Source organism: Melanaphis sacchari, unplaced genomic scaffold, assembly GCF_002803265.2.
Source record: "Melanaphis sacchari strain LSU unplaced genomic scaffold, SCAv2.0 Contig2_pilon_pilon, whole genome shotgun sequence".
Classification (NCBI taxonomy): domain Eukaryota; kingdom Metazoa; phylum Arthropoda; class Insecta; order Hemiptera; family Aphididae; genus Melanaphis; species Melanaphis sacchari.
Genome location: NW_020271173.1, coordinates 2267896 through 2289046, shown reverse-complemented (window position 1 = coordinate 2289046; position 21151 = coordinate 2267896). Strand labels below are relative to the sequence as shown.

The following is a 21151-nucleotide window of genomic DNA, read 5'->3' as shown; positions in this document are numbered from 1 at the left end:
TCAACAACAAGTGTGCACGGAACATTGATTGGGGTACAGAACGAAATCTGAAATGATAACAATGAACAACATCATATCAGTATAATCGTTTACACACGTGGTGTCGTTACTCTTCACTTCTTCTGTCTTCAGTTTTCACTCTTCATTCTTCACGGACTACAATATCGTCGTTTCATATTATGAAACTATATTTTGGCATTTTGGCGTCATCGACTGCCATGGTCACTGTCTATTCTATAAGGTGATTGCACTGTAGTGTCTTGCGATTACCACAATAGCCACTCTTCTACCGTGACCAGTACTGGCTTAGAAGTGCTAAGGCGCGCAGTAGTTAGTACTTAGTACTATAGTATAGCCGTTACTCGTTCGTCAATTTTTAAGTCAACCAATCAAGTATTCTGTGTCGGATTTGCAGTGTTCATATTATTATTAGATTACGTTTGTGTTCTAACTTATAATACCTTCGAATAAATACCGTTTGACCAACCACAACGTTTGGCATTAACCTGATCGTGATTTACTCTGCCAGTAATTGCCAACACAAAAATGACGGAGGAGTACATTAAAACAGTGTCCGTTCACATGGACAATTTGAATACACATCCTCATTGCTCTCATGGTAATTATTTGTTGTTTGTTTTAATTTATTGATATTGTGGTGTAAATGAGCCATAGTTGTCATGTATTCTAGTGGTCAGTCAATAATTTTACAATTATTTGTGTCCTTTTTTGCACACAAATTAAGTATTACATGGCTTACAAAGATAGGAAATAAGTAATCTCAATAAAACCATTTTAAACCGTATAGAATATAGAATTTAAAAATGTTATTGATATTGAAATACTAATAACATATACCAAATATTCATGAATCGTGATCATTGGCTCATAATCTATATTAACTCTAATATCAAATCTTCTTTTTATTAAGTAATTACATACTTGTAAACTGAGTTTAAAATTGTTTGCTTATCATATTTTTAAATTTAAGGCAGCAATTTGTTGTTATATAATTAGTAATTACTTAATTTATTATTAATTTTTTTAATTTATTTATTTTAAGGACCAACACTATTGTTTTCTCGAGGATCTGACAATAAAAAGTTTTACTCTTGCTCAGCACATAGAGATCGAAAAAAATGTTCTTTTTTTGTGTGGGAAAATCAAATTGAAACAATTGGACAAAAATACATGGAACAATATGAAAGAGATCTCTTTGTTACAAAAATGATGAGATATAAATTACAATCCAGGTAATAATCATTAACTTATCTTTTTATTTTTAACATTGTTTTCTCATACAAATATGTTTTTTTAATGTAACTTTTATTAGATTGTTAATAATAATTAATGTTATTTACCTACCTATTTCATAATAGATAATTGAACTCAAGAACTTTATTTTATATAAAACTGTTATGATCATGTTTATGAATAAATATAGTTATCAAAGTCAATGGACATCTTAAAATTATTGCCTGAGATAGGCAATATAAAACAGTTTGGAAAAATTCAGACCTAATATTGTCTAGATCAGTGTTTTTCAAAACAGGTTGCCTACTTATTATTTAGAGTCGTTAACGTATGATTTAAATTTTAAATCAATACAGAAATTTAAAGCTCAAATAATAAAATCAATAAATACAACACTGTATTGTGTACAGTACTTAATATATAATATTGATTATTAATAATAATCTATGTGAGTATATAAAAAAAATATATATGTAGGGGTCACTAAAAAATTGAAATTCAAAAAGGGAAGTAGCTACAATAAAAAGGTCGAGAAGTTCTGGTCTAAATTATTGGAGGTTTTGAGGGTTATTCAAATCACCAAGACATTTTTTGTTCACCATCTTTATATATCAGGTTAATGAAAATTATTTAATGTTACATTTAATGTCTAAAAGGAATCATGTTTATTTAATTTAAACATTTATCAGTAAAAAAAAACAATATGTTTTTAAGAAGCTAGAGAAGATCCCAAATTTTAAAAATGATTGTAGAAAATGAAATTTTACTCTAATGTTTATATATTTTTAATAAGTAGTCTAAAATAATATACCTAAAATGTATACAATTTCAAAAAAAACTGTTTTAAATTTGTTTCAGGTTCAATGATATAAAAAATTTAACCCCAGAAGAAAGATGTTTCTGTCAGAAATGTGGTGAATTATTTTCTAAGACTCAACGAGAGTTACATTCAGACCATTATGAAATGCTAGTAGAAGATATAAATGATTTAAAATTATCTCACCCTTCACAGGTACTAATTTTGTTATAATTTATTGTAACTATAAATTTATTTTAGTTATTATATTAATAATATTATAAATATGTTTTAGTTATTATATTATAGATATGTTTTAGTTGTTTAGACCACTTCAAGAATCAAAAAGTGAATCTCAGTATTTTTTTACTGAAAACACTATTGAAATGTTAGTCAAAATGTTTCGTTCTGTTGGTACAACTAATATTATTTGTATTGGTGCTCCTACTATACACGAAAAAATATTATGTGACATACCTGAGATAAGCAGTGTTTTACTTGACATTGATCATAGATACGTATGTAAAATAATAATTAAAGTTATTTGACTTAATGGTATAAACTGATATTTATATTTCCTTCAGTTGCAATTTTATGACACTGGCCATTTCAGATGGTTTAACATGTATAACTGCCACATACTTGAAGAATGTGACACAGAGTTTGTGTTGGAAGACATTTTGACCCAAGGAGATTCTACAGCTGTATTTATTGACCCTCCATTTGGTGGCAGACTTGAACCATTAGCATATACACTAGAAAAATTTGATCAAATTAGGAAAAAAAACAACAAGTGCATATTATCAAGTAAGTAAATTTCATCTTTCTCATTAACATTAAATTGATTTTGAATAGATATATTAATTTTCAGAGTTTCTTGTATTACCTTATTTTATGGAACGTTTTGTAGTCAGTTGCATACCTGGGATGTCAATGATAGATTATAAAATTGACTACATAAATCATAAAAAGTTTAATAGTTCTGGTTTGTATTTTTTATATTGTTATACTGTATTTTTCTGTAAATAATAAAATACCTTTATTTTATATTATATTTAGGGAGGAATAAAGGATCACCAATTAGAATATTTACTAATGTAGATCAGTGCAAGATATCTTTACCTGTTGAGGAAAATTATAGATTTTGTGATGAATGTAATCGATGGGTTTGCTCAGAAAATGTACACTGTTACAAGTGCAATAGTTGTACATCAAAGGTAAATGTACTTTTATTAATATGAAAATAGTTAAATTTTTGTAATTTATATAAGTATTCATTATGTGTTTTAAACTGTTGAATACTACTATAGTAATAAAGAAAATCGTAATTTTCTTAGATTTAAAGTTATTTGAAGAATATTAGTATTTAAATATTCTTTTCTGGGGATATTTTTTATTAGTAATAAAAGTTTCAAGTATCTTTATGTTCATAATTTGTACTAATATATATATAATTGATTTCCATAACCTTAAAATAAATTTCAAAAATGTTGAGAAATCATATAAAATGTGTAATGCAAAACAAATTTATAGAAACAGTATTCACAATATTTTCACCAAATTTTCATAGTAAAAAAAAAAAAAATGTGTCTTAGTATTTTTACTTTTTAGATATTAGTAATTAAATACACACAAATTTAAAAATACATTATAATTAAATCTTTACAAATAAACAATTCAAATTGTTTACAAGATATTGAAAAAACTCTTGTAACTTAGAAATTTTTTTTTTTTTTGTTTACTATTATAAAAAATAATAAAACAATATGAATATTGCCTGTAGGAAAAATTAGATTGACTAGCCAAGTATATAATTACAATAATTATTTGTTATTCATTTAATACAATCTATCAAAATGTAAACTTATTCTAAACTCTGTGCTAATTAAATATTTAATTTTACAGAATGGCCGTGAATACATACACTGTAACTTATGTAAAAGATGTGTGAAAAGAACATGGAAACATTGCAAATCATGTAACAAATGTTGCTTAATAGAACATAGTTGTATGCGATTTCCAACTAAGGTTAGTTTAATAATTTTTTCAATTATTTAGAAATGTGGTTATGTTTACAAATGGTAAATTTATCTTATTATGCAGTACACATTTTCTCAGCTCATATAATTGTATTATGTATTATAGCATATTTTTAATAAACTTAATATATTGTTATTATAATTTTATGTTTGTTTTAGGGTACAATGAAGAGCAGACCACGTAAAAAACATATATTGTCAAAGGCATAAATAATACTCAATATTCAAATAAATATGATGTTTAGATTAAATTGTTAAAAAATATATCATATACTATTTATATTAAATATAATTCTGTATATTTTATTAAGGATACTAATTAAATGCTGAATTAATAGAAATGGATACTTAAAGTAAATACTAAACATGTCTAGTATAAGTTGGGTTTAGTCAGTTGTTAAGTATAGTTAATTATTGTTTTATTTAGAGCCATTAGTGCTCTGTTCAATGCTTTTATCCATGCCATCTTCTTTATAAGTAAAATTAAAATAACACAAAATATAAATCTTGAATCCAGTTCTGAATAAGCAATCTTTTCTCACTGAATGACATTTTATTTAATCTTTCCATTACAGATTTAAACTGCTTTAAATTAGAATAAAAAATTTTAATGGTACAAATAGTCAATTAATTTTTATAGTTATACATTTTTAGTGATCTATAATTTTATTATCTGCTTTATATTTCAGTTTATGATAAAATTAATAATTGTAATAATATATAAAAGAATCATTTGGTTCTTTCGAGTTTATCTGCCTATGTGTGTTTCCAGTTTCTTGTAATAGTTCTATTTATTTAATACTTTTAAAATAGAAATTAATAAAACAAATAGAGGAAAATCAAAATATATTTTTATAGCTTTACCTATATAAAACAAAAATGATTGAGGAAATCTGAAGTAAAGTTGTATTAAAAAATTAAAACAAGAATATAAGACAATAATATAAATTAATGTTATAGTGAGAGTAGGGAGTATTTCAACTACAATTTAAATCAATATTCAGTGTTATTACAAATTATTTCAATCATAGATACGAAACAACTTCAACTTAATTGATGACATCAAATATGTGACAGGTACCAAAAACTGATCAAACAACCATGGATCAGCTTTTAGATTTACAATAAAAAAAAATAGTGAGTTTAAAAATCAAGAATTCATAATGCATATTTGGTCAATTTTACAAAAAAGTGAATATTTTATTAGATTTTGAATGTATATCTATTTAAATTTAATATTTTCTTCTTTTTTAATTCATACATTCTAAATAAAATATTGAATTTAAAACTCAACATTATATTTTAACATAGGCATTGTCATTAATTATTAATCTTTGCAGTCAAATACTTATATGTAAACGGTGCACATTTAATTTCTGTTATGTTAATATGTTGAAACAGAAATTCTGTCTTGTCGACTAAAATTATTGTTGATTTTTTAGTATAGTTATTGTACACAAAGCGCGCTTGGGTCATTTGACTATCGTTTTTTAAACTATTATTCAAGATATCAAAATGCCAACCAGTTTCCCGCTATATTATTAATATAACGAGTAACGACTGTGCTACCTAGATACATGTACATTTATTTTTTTTTTTATTTTACGTCTACTTTTGTCTCAGATGTCTATTATACTAGATAAGGTACTCGCGTTATCGTGCGAAGTTGAATAATTTATTCCCGCCAATTTCATGGTTGGCAAAATATTTTGAATAAGCATTATGGTTATATTATGCTATATTATGGTTTTATACGTGTGTGGACTTTACTATTAATTTGATTCGTATTTCTTTAGAACATAATTGATTTATTATTATACTTATTTAGTTCATATTTTAAATTAAATTATTCCAGTGTCATACGTTGCTTATGGATGTACAAATATATATCAACCCTTTCAGACTATTAATATTTTTCTGTAAGTTTATTTATCATTAGTAGGGCTCGGATTCATATGTATTTGTAAAACCAAAATATATAAATAAATATGTACTAAAAAACTCAAAATATGTATTTTACTAATATTATTTATTTATTAATATTTAATCATATAATATATTTATTTATCCATATGAGTTCCTCCTAATAAAATAAAATTATATTTTAAATAATAAATTTTTTTTTTTTTAAATAATAAAATTATTAAAAATATAAATAAAAAAAAGCTAGAAGAATAAAAATATTAATTAACTTGATTACAATTTAATGATAACATGTATTTTTAAATTTTCAAATTCAAAAGATCTTCGATTTAGTTGTAAAACTGCTTTATATACCGACTAAATGATCTTTCGACTTTTACTGATGTTACTGAAATTGTTAAAAATCATGTGATGGTTCCGCGTGGTTTCGAGCCGAGTGGGTTGACCGTTGACCCGTTGGATCGCACACGGTGTTCGCAGCGACTTAAACGTAGGCCACAAAATTAAATCGTAGATAACTCACACGGTCATTTAATAACCGTTATATTATGCGTTTACAGCTACACTCAGGTCGTCGAATTCGTAGTACAATAATACACATTACATTAGCATACCTATACGTTAACGTGTTAAATTATTTTTATTTCGTCCAGCCGTCATTTTAAAATTCAAGCAATATGCCAATACTCAATAGGATTGATTTTAAAATCAACGGTTATAGTCATTTTCCATACGCTACCATGATTTGGTGAGAATATCCACGTTTCTAGCATAATATATTTTTACAGGCGATGTCGTTTTTATTACCCAATAAATATTTCATTATCAATACGTTTTATAGGTTTTTAGCGGAACAATAAATGTCGATTTTACAGTGTTTTTTTTTATTATTATTTATCTTGTTTCAAACGTCATCTATAAAACGTTTTGATTTTAAATATCAAGTGAGGTTTCTGGTAGGAAACTGATTTTACTCGGCATTTCGTGGATTCAAAAGTAAAACAGACATTTCTCAGATAATCAGTTTTTTGAAAAATCGATTTTTATTTAATTAAAAAATAAATACTGAAAAGATTTGAAATTTTCACCAAATATTCATTTTTGAATTTACTAGATATTATTTTCAAAATATTTTAGCTTTTTACACTACATATAGAATTGATTGAAATGTTTAATTTGTTTTAGTTTAATACAATTTTTGCTTTCAAGTATACAAAAATCTTGATAAAGAAAAACACACATTAAGTTTTTAAAATTTTATATACACTAGACCGATACTTAGACCAGAGATCTCAACAAATAAACTCTTCTTGTAGCCATAGAAGTTGAATTGAATACAATTATTATAGTAATGTATGATTATAAATATTTTACGAGACATCCTTTAAAATTTATATTTGTATTGTAAAATTAATTTAATATATTTTATACAACACTTTTTTGATATATCATCAATAATTAATTACAAAATCGACAATTCTCTTTAATTTTTAAACATTAGTATAAAAAAATACATAACTAAAATCTGAATAAAATAATAATTAATAACATGTAAGTAATAAATATTGTAGGTGCTTTGAAATCAAACAATTTTCTTATCATTATACAATATATGCTTTAACTTTTCATACATTGATACAGTTTGATTTGTTTTAATCCAATTTTTCCAATTCTGAAATCAAATTTGAAAAAAAAATTAGTTATTTTATTATTAGTGTAGCGTATTTTACTTTTAATCTTACTTCAAACATATTTAATGGTTTATAATTTATAAATTTAATTAAACTATACATAGCTTCATCATCATCATTGTTAATAATTGCTGGCGCAGAAAAAACCCAATGACAAATGCCTAATAACTGACATAAAGCCTTAGAAGTTTGTTGTTTATAATTATAAAGCTTAACATCGTCCAATATTATTCGCTTCCAATTTATTTGATAAAATGGATTCTAAAAATAAAGTATTTTCTTTAATATTTTATTTGCATGTCTTCAATATTGTATACAGGTTTTGATTCATAATATTAATAATTATTTTTTGAAACGTAACAATTTGTTTTAATTATAGTTTTAGAAATAAACAATAAAATATATTGCACAATTCATTGATTAAATTTGATTTGTATTAAACCAATGAATAACCTTTCTGAAGTATTGACAAAAGTTAATATTTCAGTAAAATCATTGCGTAAACTTTAAAGCAAACATTATAAAAATAAATAACCATGACCTTAATAAAAAGTTAATTGTATATTCTTACATTTTCTTTTTTGCGGAATCCTGCTACAACCAATGTAGTTGTTGTGATAACAATATCTTTTTGAGTTAAACTAGAATTTCAAAAGCAAAAAATTTATTGCAATTAATTTATTTATATATAAGCACTTAATAATAACAAAATAAATTACTCGTATAGTGATATATCTCTATTTCTCCCATAGTGTACCCATACATTTAATGTGCCAGGTTGTATATTCTTTTCAATAGAATCAATCCAATCATCTATACTTGATCTTTGGCATAAAATCAATGTGCATCCTTTTGAGAAAATAGTTTCATCCAAATCAGACTCTCCTTCTGATTGTGTATTATATGAATTAGGAACATTGGATTTCAATAACAACTTCATTAATATTGTAATTTTATAATCAGTGGTACCATCAGTTGCTGTATAAATATAAAGTAAATTAAATTACTTTAAACAGATATTTTTAATTTAAACTTGCCAATTATTCCACCATATGGTTTTTGACTTTCTCTAGTAATCATCCATTCAACAACTTGGATTTGTTGATCATTCATATCAAAGTTAGAGTCATTCAATGACTGTAATGTATCATCATCAGAATTATTTTCGTTCATTAGTACATTATTATTTTTAGCAATTGGAGTATTATCACAAAGTGTCTCATTAGTTGTATCGCAGACAACAGACATTTCACTGAAAAAAAAAAAAAAAAAAAAAAAAATTAAAATAATAATTTTTCATAAAAAATTAATGTTTAAAATTTTTTACCTATCATCAATTTTTATTGTACTTAAAGATATATTATTGGATTTATTATGATTACTACTGCCATTAGATAAGCTATTTTCACTTAAACTCATATTGCAATCTTCTTCTAATTCATCATTTTCTTCTTCTAATTCGTCTTCTTCTTCTTCTAATTCAACTTCATCTTCTTCTAATCCATTTTCTTCTTTTTCTGATTCATCATCTTCCTTTTCAGATTCATCAGCTTCTTCTAGTTCGTCTTCATTTATTACTTGATCTAATTCACCATCTGATGACTCTTCGTCATCTGACTCGCCTTCAGATGACTCTTCATCTTCAGAACTAGAATCTTCAGTACTATATTGATCTTCAATCTGTGCTCTACGTAGTTGAGCTTCAATTTCTTCCCTACGATGATGGCGTTTTTGAAATAGTTTTCTAAAATACCACAATAAAAACATTTATTTATTTTGATTTAGAATGGCTTATCATTAATATTAAATTTAAATTTAGTTAATAAAATATTATATATCAAGATCAATAGTCAATTCTTCAAAACTTAATAGAAGTCATTTTTCAAACTATTACATTTATTAAATAGGTATAACAGATAGTGTAAATGTACTTAGTCCAGAAATTTTAGAATTGTCAAATTTAACGAGCTTAAATAATTTTATTTATTGAATTACTTAAAAAAATTTCATTATGTTGAGAAAAGTTTCTCAGAGTTTAAATTAATTAGGTACCTAAATCATAATTGAGAAATAAATTAAGGCAAGAAACCAAACCTTTTAGAATTCAGTTTTTTCAAGTAAATATCAATAAGACTAAGTTTTTGTTTTACCTAATAGATAGATACCCCAACAATATATGAATCATTTACTTACATTTTTAAGAAAAAATAGGTACCTACCAATAGTTTTTTTTTTAGGCAGTTAATTTTATTTATGAATAAATTAAGGTAACTTCATGCATACATAAGAAGTATTTTTTTTAAACAATACCAGGTACAATATTTTAATATTTTAAAAAATTATTGTCATCCTGTATTTTTCTAATTATTTTTTCGAACTTGGTTGTATTTAATTAACCTACAATTACTCATAAAATGATATATTATGTAACCAAATAGATTGAAAAAAAAATTAACTCGGAAAAATGTATCAAGTGCAATTAACTTGAATTTATTAAAGATCTGAAATCATTAACTTCATATCAACACATAGTTTAAATTAGTCGTCAACACTCAGTGAAAAAAACTACCTATCTATTGTAAAAATGTAAGTATTTAATTTAATTGGTGGAATAAGATAAAATTAACTTATGCTAATACTAAATTGATCAATTTTAATAAGTCATAAGTCATATATATATTACTATTTATTGATTTTTTTTTCTGAAACGTGTACTTATGAGTCACAAAAATTAGATAACTAAAGTGGATCGTTAGTCCAATAAGGTTGAAAATCACTGGTTTAAATCTTAAATTAGGTAATACTAAATCAATACCTAACATCTATTAACTTACCTTCGATCGGGAATCTGCATTTTAAACAATTATTTTTGATGTACAATAATATCGCAAAAAATATAAATAATAATAAATTAAGAGTAATATTATTTGTCTGTCGTCTATTGTGCTCCAAAAGTTATAATTAAGTTTTATCTAAACGAATGTGGTCTGTAAGAAGTATAGACAACAAAATAATATTACAAAATTGAATTAATACGCCGATATATTATTTAGTAAGTAATTAACTACGGTCTACGCAATACTTCTTAATAAATAGATTTAAACTCTTAACAATCAAAACTGAAAACAGTGAAAACACTCAAAATTCTTAACTAAAATTATAAATAGTATATAAATCATATACCTATATATTATATAATACCTACGCTACAACTAACTCCACACGAGTCACAGTTATGTACACTGTATAGTGTCATTAGGTAATCAACGACCGATAAGTAGATATCGATAAACAAAAACAGAAAAACTTGAAAAAACCCATAAATATTTTTATATGCATTTCGGTAACAATAATTTATTATAGCTAGTATTGTCGAATGGTGTCTATTGTCTAACAAACATTAAAATAAAATCATACGATTTACTCTTTAGTCATTAGTTCTTTACTTCTTAGTTCTAAAATACAATGTTGTACCTGCAAATGTATAATATTATGATAAATAATTATCATAGACTTTTTAGTTCTTAGAATTCGGAAGAGATCTTCTTCGATCATTGTCATTTATTATATAGTTCTTACACAATAATAAACTGAAGTATACAAGTCATATTACCTACGTATGGTTATAGAAATATTTCAAGCATCTAATGTAATTTTTTAATCTTGAAATATCTACAACAAAATATCAAACATTGAGAAGAAATAATTAGTTTAAGGGTGAATAGTGAATGTCGTAAAAATTTGAAGTTAATATGCTCATAAAAACTTTATTTTGCTTTTTATTTTTAATTTATTGGTTGAAAACCCCATAAAGAACCTAGTTTTGATTTTCTTAAGTAGAAAACATGAATTCTTATGAATTTTTGATTATTAAACGCTTATAAAAATATATTGTGATTAGACAGTAGATTTCAATTTTTTTAGTTAATAAATTAAAAACGTTTGAAGAACTTTTTTTTAAAATTTCAACCATTTCTACCAAACGAATAGTTTTTAATCGCCATTTATAAAAGAAATTGAAAATTCTTATGCTTTTAAATAGCTCAAAAAAGATTTGATCGTAAATAGAAAATCATAGTATAAATATTTAATAAAATGTTGAATACCTATATCAATATATTCATCGCTCTGTTTAAAATCTATAAGTATGAAATTAATGGGTACTAAGTAGTTAAAACTTAAAAAAAATAATATCAAATTATTCAAATTCAAATATCTATATTATATGTTTATTTGCATATAGAGATAATATCTATTATCTATATAATTAAAAATATGTTTACACAATAAATATTGTATTAAATTAAATTATGAGCATTTGATAAACTTAAAGAATCCCTATTAAAATTTAACTTATTTAATTTTTTCATTAAATTAAATAAAAGTCAGGTATTTGTTTTTCGTTTTAAACGATCAGTATCGTATACTATGGATAGTCTGGTAACATGGCATAAATATCTTCATTCTCAATTTGTATCTTATATTAATTATTATCAATATAGGTGCCTACCTACATAAATAATACATGTTTTTAGTTATGTATTTATAGTAGTAGAAGATACTTAAAATGATTAATAGTTAAAAAATAAATTTACTATTTAACTTTTTGATGCTATTTAAATTGTATCATAGATGATAGATCATCTACTTTAGTCTTTAAAATATTTAAATATAATGTGATATTATGTGAAATAAATAAATAAAATAAAATATTATTTAGCTCTAGTAGTGTACGCTAAACGAAGACTGCGATACTATGGGCGATTATCATATTTTATATCGTTTGGGCGAGTGAAATTATTTTTGACTGTAGATTACTATCTACCTATATAATACTACTAATATCTATACCAATATTTTTTTTTAAATATGACTTATTATTAATTATTTATATTTTATAAGATTTTGTTTAATTAATTGTTGAATGTATAATGTATATTAAAATTTAAAAGTATTTTTATACCGCCTTAACGGTATTTTCAGTTGAATAAACCCTCACCCAAATAGTATTTATTTATTCGCCCAAACGGTCTACGCCCATAGCTATTATTTTTTTTTAATAGTTTAACCACAGAATAGATGAAATTTTATCTTTTCTGTGGTTTAAATCTTTAACTGTACTGTACGCTTTTTACGGGTTAATTAGACACATATTAAAGTAAATTATTGTGGCATTGTATTTGGAAGTTATTATTGGTATTTAATTATTCAAGTACATTTTTAAATTGTAAAATACTTATAATTAAACGCAAAATATTTAGGTGTAAATTGAGTTAAATAGGTTTATATAGGTAATATAAAATGGGGGTAATGACTAATGGTGTATCTAAATAATAATATTTTAATTATGTATATTGTATAATATTATGTATTGTTGTCCATACAGTAAATTTAAAATAATTATTTTTGTTTTTTGTTGTTTTTATTACCGAACATCTGAGCCGCCGTTCGGTTATCCGAAAACAACGGCATCGGCATCTATCTCTTCCGTTTACAACTAACCAAACGGCAAACAATGATTTGTTTTCAATTTTCCAATAAGAGCATAAAAAACCTCTTTTGATTGCCGCTTGATGGCGTAGCTGTATGCGAATTTTGTTTTAGATTCCAAGCGGAGAGATGAATCTATTGATATTATAATGATGTGTTTTTTTTCTTTCTGTCATTAACCAAGAAAAAATTAAGGAAAAATGCCAATTTTTATGGTAAATCAGTTTTTGCATACAATGATAAAATATCATTGAATTCAAATTTAACATATCTATTACAATGAGTCACTCGACACCTAATGTACAGCAAAGCGGTAATCTTCAGATTCTTATTTTCGAACTAATCGTTATTGATTAAGTTTAAATTTTTATTTATTAAAACATATTATTTCAAAACGAGATTAGTCGTTTAATTCTGTTGTTATTTTATAACATAATGGATAAGATACTAAGATAGTTATCAGCAACTAGTAGTTATACATTGTAATATACATGCTATTTTTTAATGAAAGTTTACTGTCCATGAAATATTTTAATGTCGTTCTACATAATAATAATTTATAAAAGATGATATACTCAAGCATTGATTTATTGTTTAAGAATATGACTTATTATTATGGCAGCATGCCAGTTGTCAGTAGGTGCATCTAGTTCTATCGATATAGGCGCAAAAAGGGCGTGGCTAATAATAAATCGACGTCAATACCCTTCCAAATTGTATTTGTGCCAATGCTGCAGATAAAGTTGGAAATTCTAGACATATTTAAATGTAGGAAAAATTACAGCAATAAGAAAAATAATAAATATTCCAAGCGCTTAACTTAAAATTGTTTTAATGATATCATATTATTATAAAAATTAGTTTAGATTATTTGATTTTCCTAAAATCGTTAATTATAATAATATTGTCTATGTTAATTTTTTTTCACTGTTTAATGAAAATAAATTGTGTTATTTATCGTCTTGAAACTTTTTTTATTTGGTAATATTATTATAATTTTCGTCAGTTATAATAATTCCTAGGTACCTATATAATTTAACTTTTATCGGACTATTATTATAGGTACTCGTACAATCCACGCATTCATGTCTCACAATATTTTATAATAATATTACAGAAATTGTTTGAAACTATTTATATTTGATAATGTTACAGAAATTATTTGTAACTATTTATGTTTTAAATACAAATTTCTCTGTAACGTCATAATAAAATATTATTATGCTTTATACTATATTTAGTTAACATTTTTATGACATAAAATCCACGGCATCACTATACTATAAATGTGATTCCTATCAGATCAAGTGTGTCCCATCGCCTGCATTTGTGGGTTACGATTAGTCTCGGCTTTGTTGTAAACTAGTGTAGTATGGGTAGTAGGTACCATCAACTTTATAGCAAATTGGATTTTTATAAATATATGTTTTTAAATAATTTTCATTTTAAATATATTTTTCATAGTAGGCAAGGGATAGAATAAATTCCCCTTAAAGACTTGAGTCAATCTATCCTATGATAACATGTAGTTAAATTTATTCTATTCCAACGCTTATTTTTACTTAAATGGTTTAACGTTAGACGTATATTGTATAATTAAATTTTTAGTTAATAATTTTAGTATTTAGTTTTAATTTTTACCAATGGAATAAAACTACTAATACTACAGTCAAGTACTTAAAAATTATACTTGTTGCTCAAATTAATTCTCATAAAAGTATTTTTTTATTAATGCTATTAGATATTTAGATGTAATATTGACATGGGTTATATCTTTATATACTATAGTGCTTATACAGTTATACGTAATTTAAAACGTATCAACTGAGTAGGTACTTATATTTCGAATATAATAGTGTTATCTTATCTCGTTTACTTGTTTGAAGTTTAATATTGAAATAAATGGGTACCTAATTTTACAATTTATTATCTATCTACAATCTGCATAATTATGGGTAATATTATGTTTAGTGAATTAGGTAATGCTTATTTTTTATAGAGTCTGTAAATTGCATCCCCCAAAAAAGGTCATAGTCATATATTATGTAAATAGCGGTTCATGTACTTTTAAAACATGCGTATAAATTGCGGCCTGTGTATTTTTATGACATACGTAAATTGCGGCACTGGATATTCCGATTTCGGATTGTTTTGTGTACGATATAAAGGCATTGCAACCGCAAGGTAATAGGATAATACTGACTACATATTTGAAACCTATTTAACCAATGACGCAGAGTTTCCACCACAGATATGGGCCGAATTTATATCCTTAACAACGTGTACAATAAATAATTGTGAATCATTTCATAAAAATTAAACAGTACATTAAATTCAGCCCAAATATATTTATTTTCGTTGAAATTTTAAAATACATGCAATGTGATACGTATATCAGCTTAAGAAGTCAGGGAACAAAGAGCAAAAAAGTGACAGAAAAAGAAACATTTATACAGGAAAAAATGTATGAATTGCAAGCAAAAAAAATTAATCAATTAGATTTTGTGCGGAAATCATCATCTTATAAATTTTTATCAGTTTTTTAATTACAATTTTTTTTAATCATAAATTTTTAATTATAAACAAAAAACAGCAAAACCAATATTTTTAACTATACACATACTAAAACAATTATACTGCCAGTCCTAAGTCTGAAAAATGGGAATGAAAATATTGGTTTTAATAAATAAATTGATTCTATACAAATTATACCTCGGTCGTAGTTTATATATATACAAAATATACCCGGGCCACAATTTACACAAAAAATTTAAAATGGGACGGAATTTACAGCAACACAATTTTTAATTACTCAAAATCAAGTCGAGTAAGATTAGAGTTGCTAATAGCTAATTAACTTTTACTATCAATATATTATTAATACACCTTGACATGGTTTACAAAAGCGCGGAAAAACATATAAAAAAAATATATAAATAAAAAAGAATTTCGTTAATCTGAAATAGTGTTGTAATTTTACAAATCAGTTATTAGTTTATAACCTATTCTGTCTTTACTTTCACATTATGATAAAATATTGAAGACAATTTATAAATAAATTTTAAAATTTTATAGACTGAAAAAAAAATTACAGAAATCAAAATTATTGAAAAAACAATAATATCCAATAAGTAATATTGATACCATGTTAGATTAAGTGAGTGAGACTTTAAATGTGGAGCACCATTGTGACGAAGAACATACTCGGTCCAGTACACAACCAATTGTGCAGGTGTCATCGGTCGATCTTTGAATATGTTCGAGGTAGTTTTAGCATTTATTAGGTACCTATAGAAAATAACAATAAATAATAATTATATAGTTGGTGCTTATGAATCAAATTATGTTCACACATTTTGTTCGGTAAAAGGTATTATAATATAATAATAATTTACTTTTTGTTGTTGACAAGTTCTAAAACATGTTTTAATAATGCTTCTTTAGATACAGAAAACAAGTCCATGGAAATTGCCATCCCGGCATTGACTAAATTGTCTATGTTTCTGTATTGATCACCAAATAATGGAAATCCAAGAACTGGTACACCAGCATCCACGGTTTCATATAAACCAGATATACCACCATGACAAATGAATAATTTTACATTAGGGTGCACTAAAGAGTAGAATTAAGTATAATTAAAATTTAAAATTTGTATTAATAATTCAATAGTATTTTATAATTTATTTACTAAGTATATCTTGTTGAGGAAGCCATTTTTTTATCATCACATTTTTTGGTTTATTTTCTAATTCATCTTCATATTTCCATAAAACTCTCTGAGGAATTTGTGCGAAAACTTCAATAAACACATTTTTGATGTGTTGAGGAAGCGAAGACAATTTAACAGTTGAACCAAAAGTAAAATAAATAACTCCATGTGGAGATTGTTGTATGAACTCTAATATATCCTGAAATTAGAGTATTTCATGTTATATTTTATATGAATTGATTTTTTTATTACTTTATTTTGTTTGGTCGCATACTGCATAGTCAACTAACTTTAAATTATTTATTTTAAATTTCTGCAGTGTATAAATTTAATAGTCTAAAAAAAACTAAAAAAGCCACTCTGCACTCTGCAGTTTAAAAAGGATTTTTAATCTTTAGGTATAATAATTTAAAATTTATATATTACGTATTTTTGTTATTTTTGACGATTTAAAAAAAAAAAATTGAAATTAAACTTGAAATTTAAAATAATGTCAATTTTGAACATTTTATATTATTTAATTATACTATAAGAAACCTTATATTATTTTTTCAAGCTTTTTTTACTCATTAACAAAAATGGTAGTGTGTTTATGGTAAATGGAAAATAAACTAATAATATTGAAATCTTTAAATCTTTTAAAAATAGCACAAATAGAAATATTCTTAAATGTATATCATATATTTAAAAAAAAAACTCATTTATAATTTTTTGGTAGAAAATCTCTGTTATAAAATTTTAGTTTACGACTAAAAAAACAATTTCGTTTTTGTTAAATGATAGTTATAAGTAATAATTTCAGTTTTTCCTTATTTTTTTTTTCGTATTTTTCTGATTATTTTTTTTCAAGTTCTGGTAATTTTTTACTTTTGATCCATAAGAGAGACTACTGCAGTAGTTTGGGGCTCCAGGAATTCTTTAGAATTTTTTTCAATTTTTTTTATAGTCTTGGCCCTTGAGGTGAAATAACGATCTTTAAAATAAATCCCCTATAAAACCATGATTAGATATATTTAACAACATTAGATATAATATATTGGTTTATACATTTTGCTCAAGTTTAATATTTACTGCGTAAAATGAGTTTTTAATAAATAATAGATCCATGGCCCAAGGTTTGCTCTTTTAATAGTAACTTGGAGTAATCACTTAAAAATAATATAAAATCAGTTATGTACATTTGTAAAGTACTTTAATATTCATTTTTAAACGTGTTTAAAGGAACATCAAATTTTTCCACTATAATCAGCTTTCCAAGAATATAATCTTTATGAAGATATACTAAGTTAAAGTTCAGATTTGGGTCAATTATGGCATTTTTATGGTACTTGTATCAATTAATAAAATTACCTGTACGGTAGGTAACAAATAATAATATGATATAAATTATTATAATTATATATAATATATAGCAATGATTTTTCGTCTTACACTCTTACTTATGTTAATGTTAGTAATATAACACGAGAATTGCTCATTAAAACTTTATATGCATCTATGTATTTTGTTAATAATTACTGGAAAATTATAGTAATAAATGTGCAATGTATTTTATAACCGTAGTTAAATAATAATAAGACTAACCGTATATAGGTATCATATTTTGATGGTTTTCAAAAAGTTTTTATAATGTACTTTGGCATAGTAATAAAAACTTAACTTTAAAATGTATACACTTTAAAATAGGTATTACCAAGTGTCTCGCCGTGTTTATATCCAAATATTTATGCAACTTTAAAACTTACAAAACTATTCAAGTACTTAATGGAAATTAATAATTAAACTTTTAACTGTTTCAAGACATTAAAACTCAAAATATAGTTCTCTACATTGGTTATCTCAAGTTTTTATGAAATACAAAAACAAAGTTTTGTTTGTAGTCAAGTACCGACTATTCTTCACGTAAATCGGCATAGGGACGAAGTTAAATTAAATAAAGTGTATATATTATATATATGATATACATGCACATTTGTTAGGTATGATTCATTAAAGTGTTCAAACTCATTATTTTTAAAGTATTGTGCTGTTTAATCCAGGCGGCCTAAAAACCAGTTCTAGTTCCTTAAAAATATGTATTTCGTGTATATGCAAAGAAATGACGCGAACACGTGTTCTTTCCAAATAGTATATACTCAACGCCGCTGCCGGCACGCAATCGACATCATGGACACTGCCCTGCATATACCTAACAATAGTTATTTTGTTCTGGTCATCGGTGTGGTGGCGTCGACTTGAAAACCGACAGTGTTCAGTAATACACAACAACTATTACCACGGTTGACTAACGTTTTGACGAACGACTTTTATCGCGGGCGATTGTATAGCTGGTACTGTCTCAAGAATCTACAAGGATAAGTTTGTTTTTGTTCATCCCGATGTCTTACACTGTTGACGACAATAATACAAAAAGCGCCTATAATGTCGTGGTTTAACGTCATACCACGGTTGATACGATCACGCCGTGTCAAGAAATCGGTCCGGAAACAGTACCCGACGGAAAAATCTGCGCGCGTCGCTGACGCATACCAAGCTACGTACGTACCTCCGGCAAGCTCCCGGGCGGCTTCAGGTGTATGCCGCCGACGTGGACGACGGACTGCGGGACGGCGTTCGGCGGTTCGCTGACGTAGTGGCCGTTGACGAACACCAGCGACGGCGTGACCGGCGGCACCGTGTCGTACTCTCTTGGCTCGACGTACCTGAGCGCCGCGTTCGCGTACGCCATCGTCAAACCGCAGTATGCGGAGTGCGCCGCGTTGCTCACCCTCTGCGCGAACGTCCTGGGCATCCCGTGGTCGGCCATTTTGCGCCGTGACCGCGGATTGTCCGCGTGGCCGGTGTGCGCGCGATCCATCAGCCCGACGACCGGAAACGGCATGACGTAGACGAGCGGCACGCGCAACCGGCCGGCCACGTACGACGCAATCCGACAGGAACGGCTCGACGACGACGACGTCGAACTGCGCGTGGCCGTCCGGTGCCGCCGAACGTCCACCATCGCCGGGTGGCCGTAGATTTGGTCGCACTTGTACCTGCTACTGCACCCACCCGTACACCGTTGCCGACGGGCGTACCCCACTCTGCACTACCTCCAACCGGTCGTTCACGGAGACCCGCAGTTTCTGGGACAGGTCTACCTCCGTGTAGTTGTCCCGCAGGCGGTGACCGTCCGGCGCCGGGAACGGCGTGAACGCCGTGACCGCGTGCCCGTTGTCGACGAGCGCCCGCAGCACGCCGCTCATGAAGTTCCAGTGGCTCATGCCGCCCATCGTCTCCACGGCCAATATCCTCGCCGCGGACGACGCGCACGCCGACGCGGCCACTATCGCGACCACCAACGGCCACGACGACGGTAACCGCTGCATCCCGTCACGGCAGCGGTATACGGGTTGCAATGTGGTCGGGGGAGGGGATTGGCGACGGTTCGAGTTTTTCGACGGCTGGGGTGGGCGGTCGGGTACCAACGGCGGCAGATGGGCGACAATATTATTTAGCATCGACTAATATTTCAGAGTATTAAAAATGTGAAAGGGCAAACGACTTTGTGGGGTTTTGGGTGCGGGGTGAAGTATTAGACTTGCCTCGGAATGACTTCAAGTTCGCCACGTCGCTACGGCGTCGAGTTATGACGTTTTACTCGGTCGGTGCTCAAGTGTGCGTTTTTGTTTTCTCCACCGTCTTATCACAGATTACGTAGAACGGACGTGCTTGATTTTCGGTAGAGACCGCGTCCACGATGTACGGACATACTGACAACGACTGCGACGGCTCGACGAGAGCGTACCGCACGTATCGCAGCAATTCGCAGAATGCTAACCGGTTGGTATAAGTAATATTATATTGTAGTGTAATATACTCATAATTAATAGACTCTTAATCATTAATTTGACGAGCTGTTGAACGTGCCGCGAGTGTGCGTGCGTGTAAGATGCAAATTACAGTGGCGCGTTTACTGCAGGTACCTACTTAATTGTTTTACGGTGATGCAGTAATCATTTGATCGGCGTGTTATTATAATTGGAAAAAAATACAATCTTATTATTTTATAATACGCGTTGAGAGGACGTCACACCAAAACGTGTACGCGTGCAACGCTCCAGAGATAGCGTTGTTGCCCGTATTCTCGCTGTCGCGGTAGGCCGTAACCACGCCTATTATAACGTACGTTAATATATGAAATAACGTAAAATTAGTTGCTATTTATATTATTATTATAGGGCTCCAAGTTCATGCACTAAAAACA

The 21151-nt window shown here is 27.6% G+C and overlaps 2 protein-coding genes and 1 pseudogene across 3 annotated transcripts; 1 reads left to right on the top strand and 2 right to left on the bottom strand.

Annotated features, from left to right (window-relative positions):
- Positions 1 to 76: 76 nt before the first annotated feature.
- On the top strand, positions 77 to 4369 carry LOC112595883 (zinc finger CCHC domain-containing protein 4). 2 transcript variants are annotated; one of them, XM_025341273.1, is made up of 9 exons: positions 77 to 619; positions 1064 to 1253; positions 2113 to 2266; positions 2371 to 2568; positions 2635 to 2857; positions 2961 to 3035; positions 3110 to 3267; positions 3956 to 4078; positions 4249 to 4369. In XM_025341273.1, the coding sequence occupies exons 1-9, from the start codon at positions 547 to 549 to the stop codon at positions 4297 to 4299; spliced, it is 1245 nt and encodes a 414-aa protein (XP_025197058.1). In that variant the 5' UTR covers positions 77 to 546; the 3' UTR covers positions 4300 to 4369. The 2 variants fall into 2 exon arrangements, with proteins under 2 accessions (XP_025197058.1, XP_025197057.1); XM_025341272.1 differs by having other exon boundaries at positions 78 to 619; positions 2922 to 3035.
- Positions 4370 to 7566: 3197 nt separating this feature from the next.
- Positions 7567 to 10871, bottom strand: LOC112595905 (transcription termination factor 2-like). Its single transcript, XM_025341292.1, has 7 exons — positions 10538 to 10871; positions 9031 to 9447; positions 8741 to 8955; positions 8423 to 8681; positions 8275 to 8344; positions 7755 to 7964; positions 7567 to 7684 (listed from the first exon to the last, which is right to left on the bottom strand). Exons 1-7 carry the CDS (start codon positions 10555 to 10557, stop codon positions 7595 to 7597), a joined length of 1281 nt encoding a protein of 426 aa, XP_025197077.1. The 5' UTR covers positions 10558 to 10871; the 3' UTR covers positions 7567 to 7594.
- Positions 10872 to 15931: 5060 nt separating this feature from the next.
- LOC112595903 lies at positions 15932 to 20855 on the bottom strand (annotated as a pseudogene).
- Between the last annotated feature and the right edge of the window lie 296 nt (positions 20856 to 21151).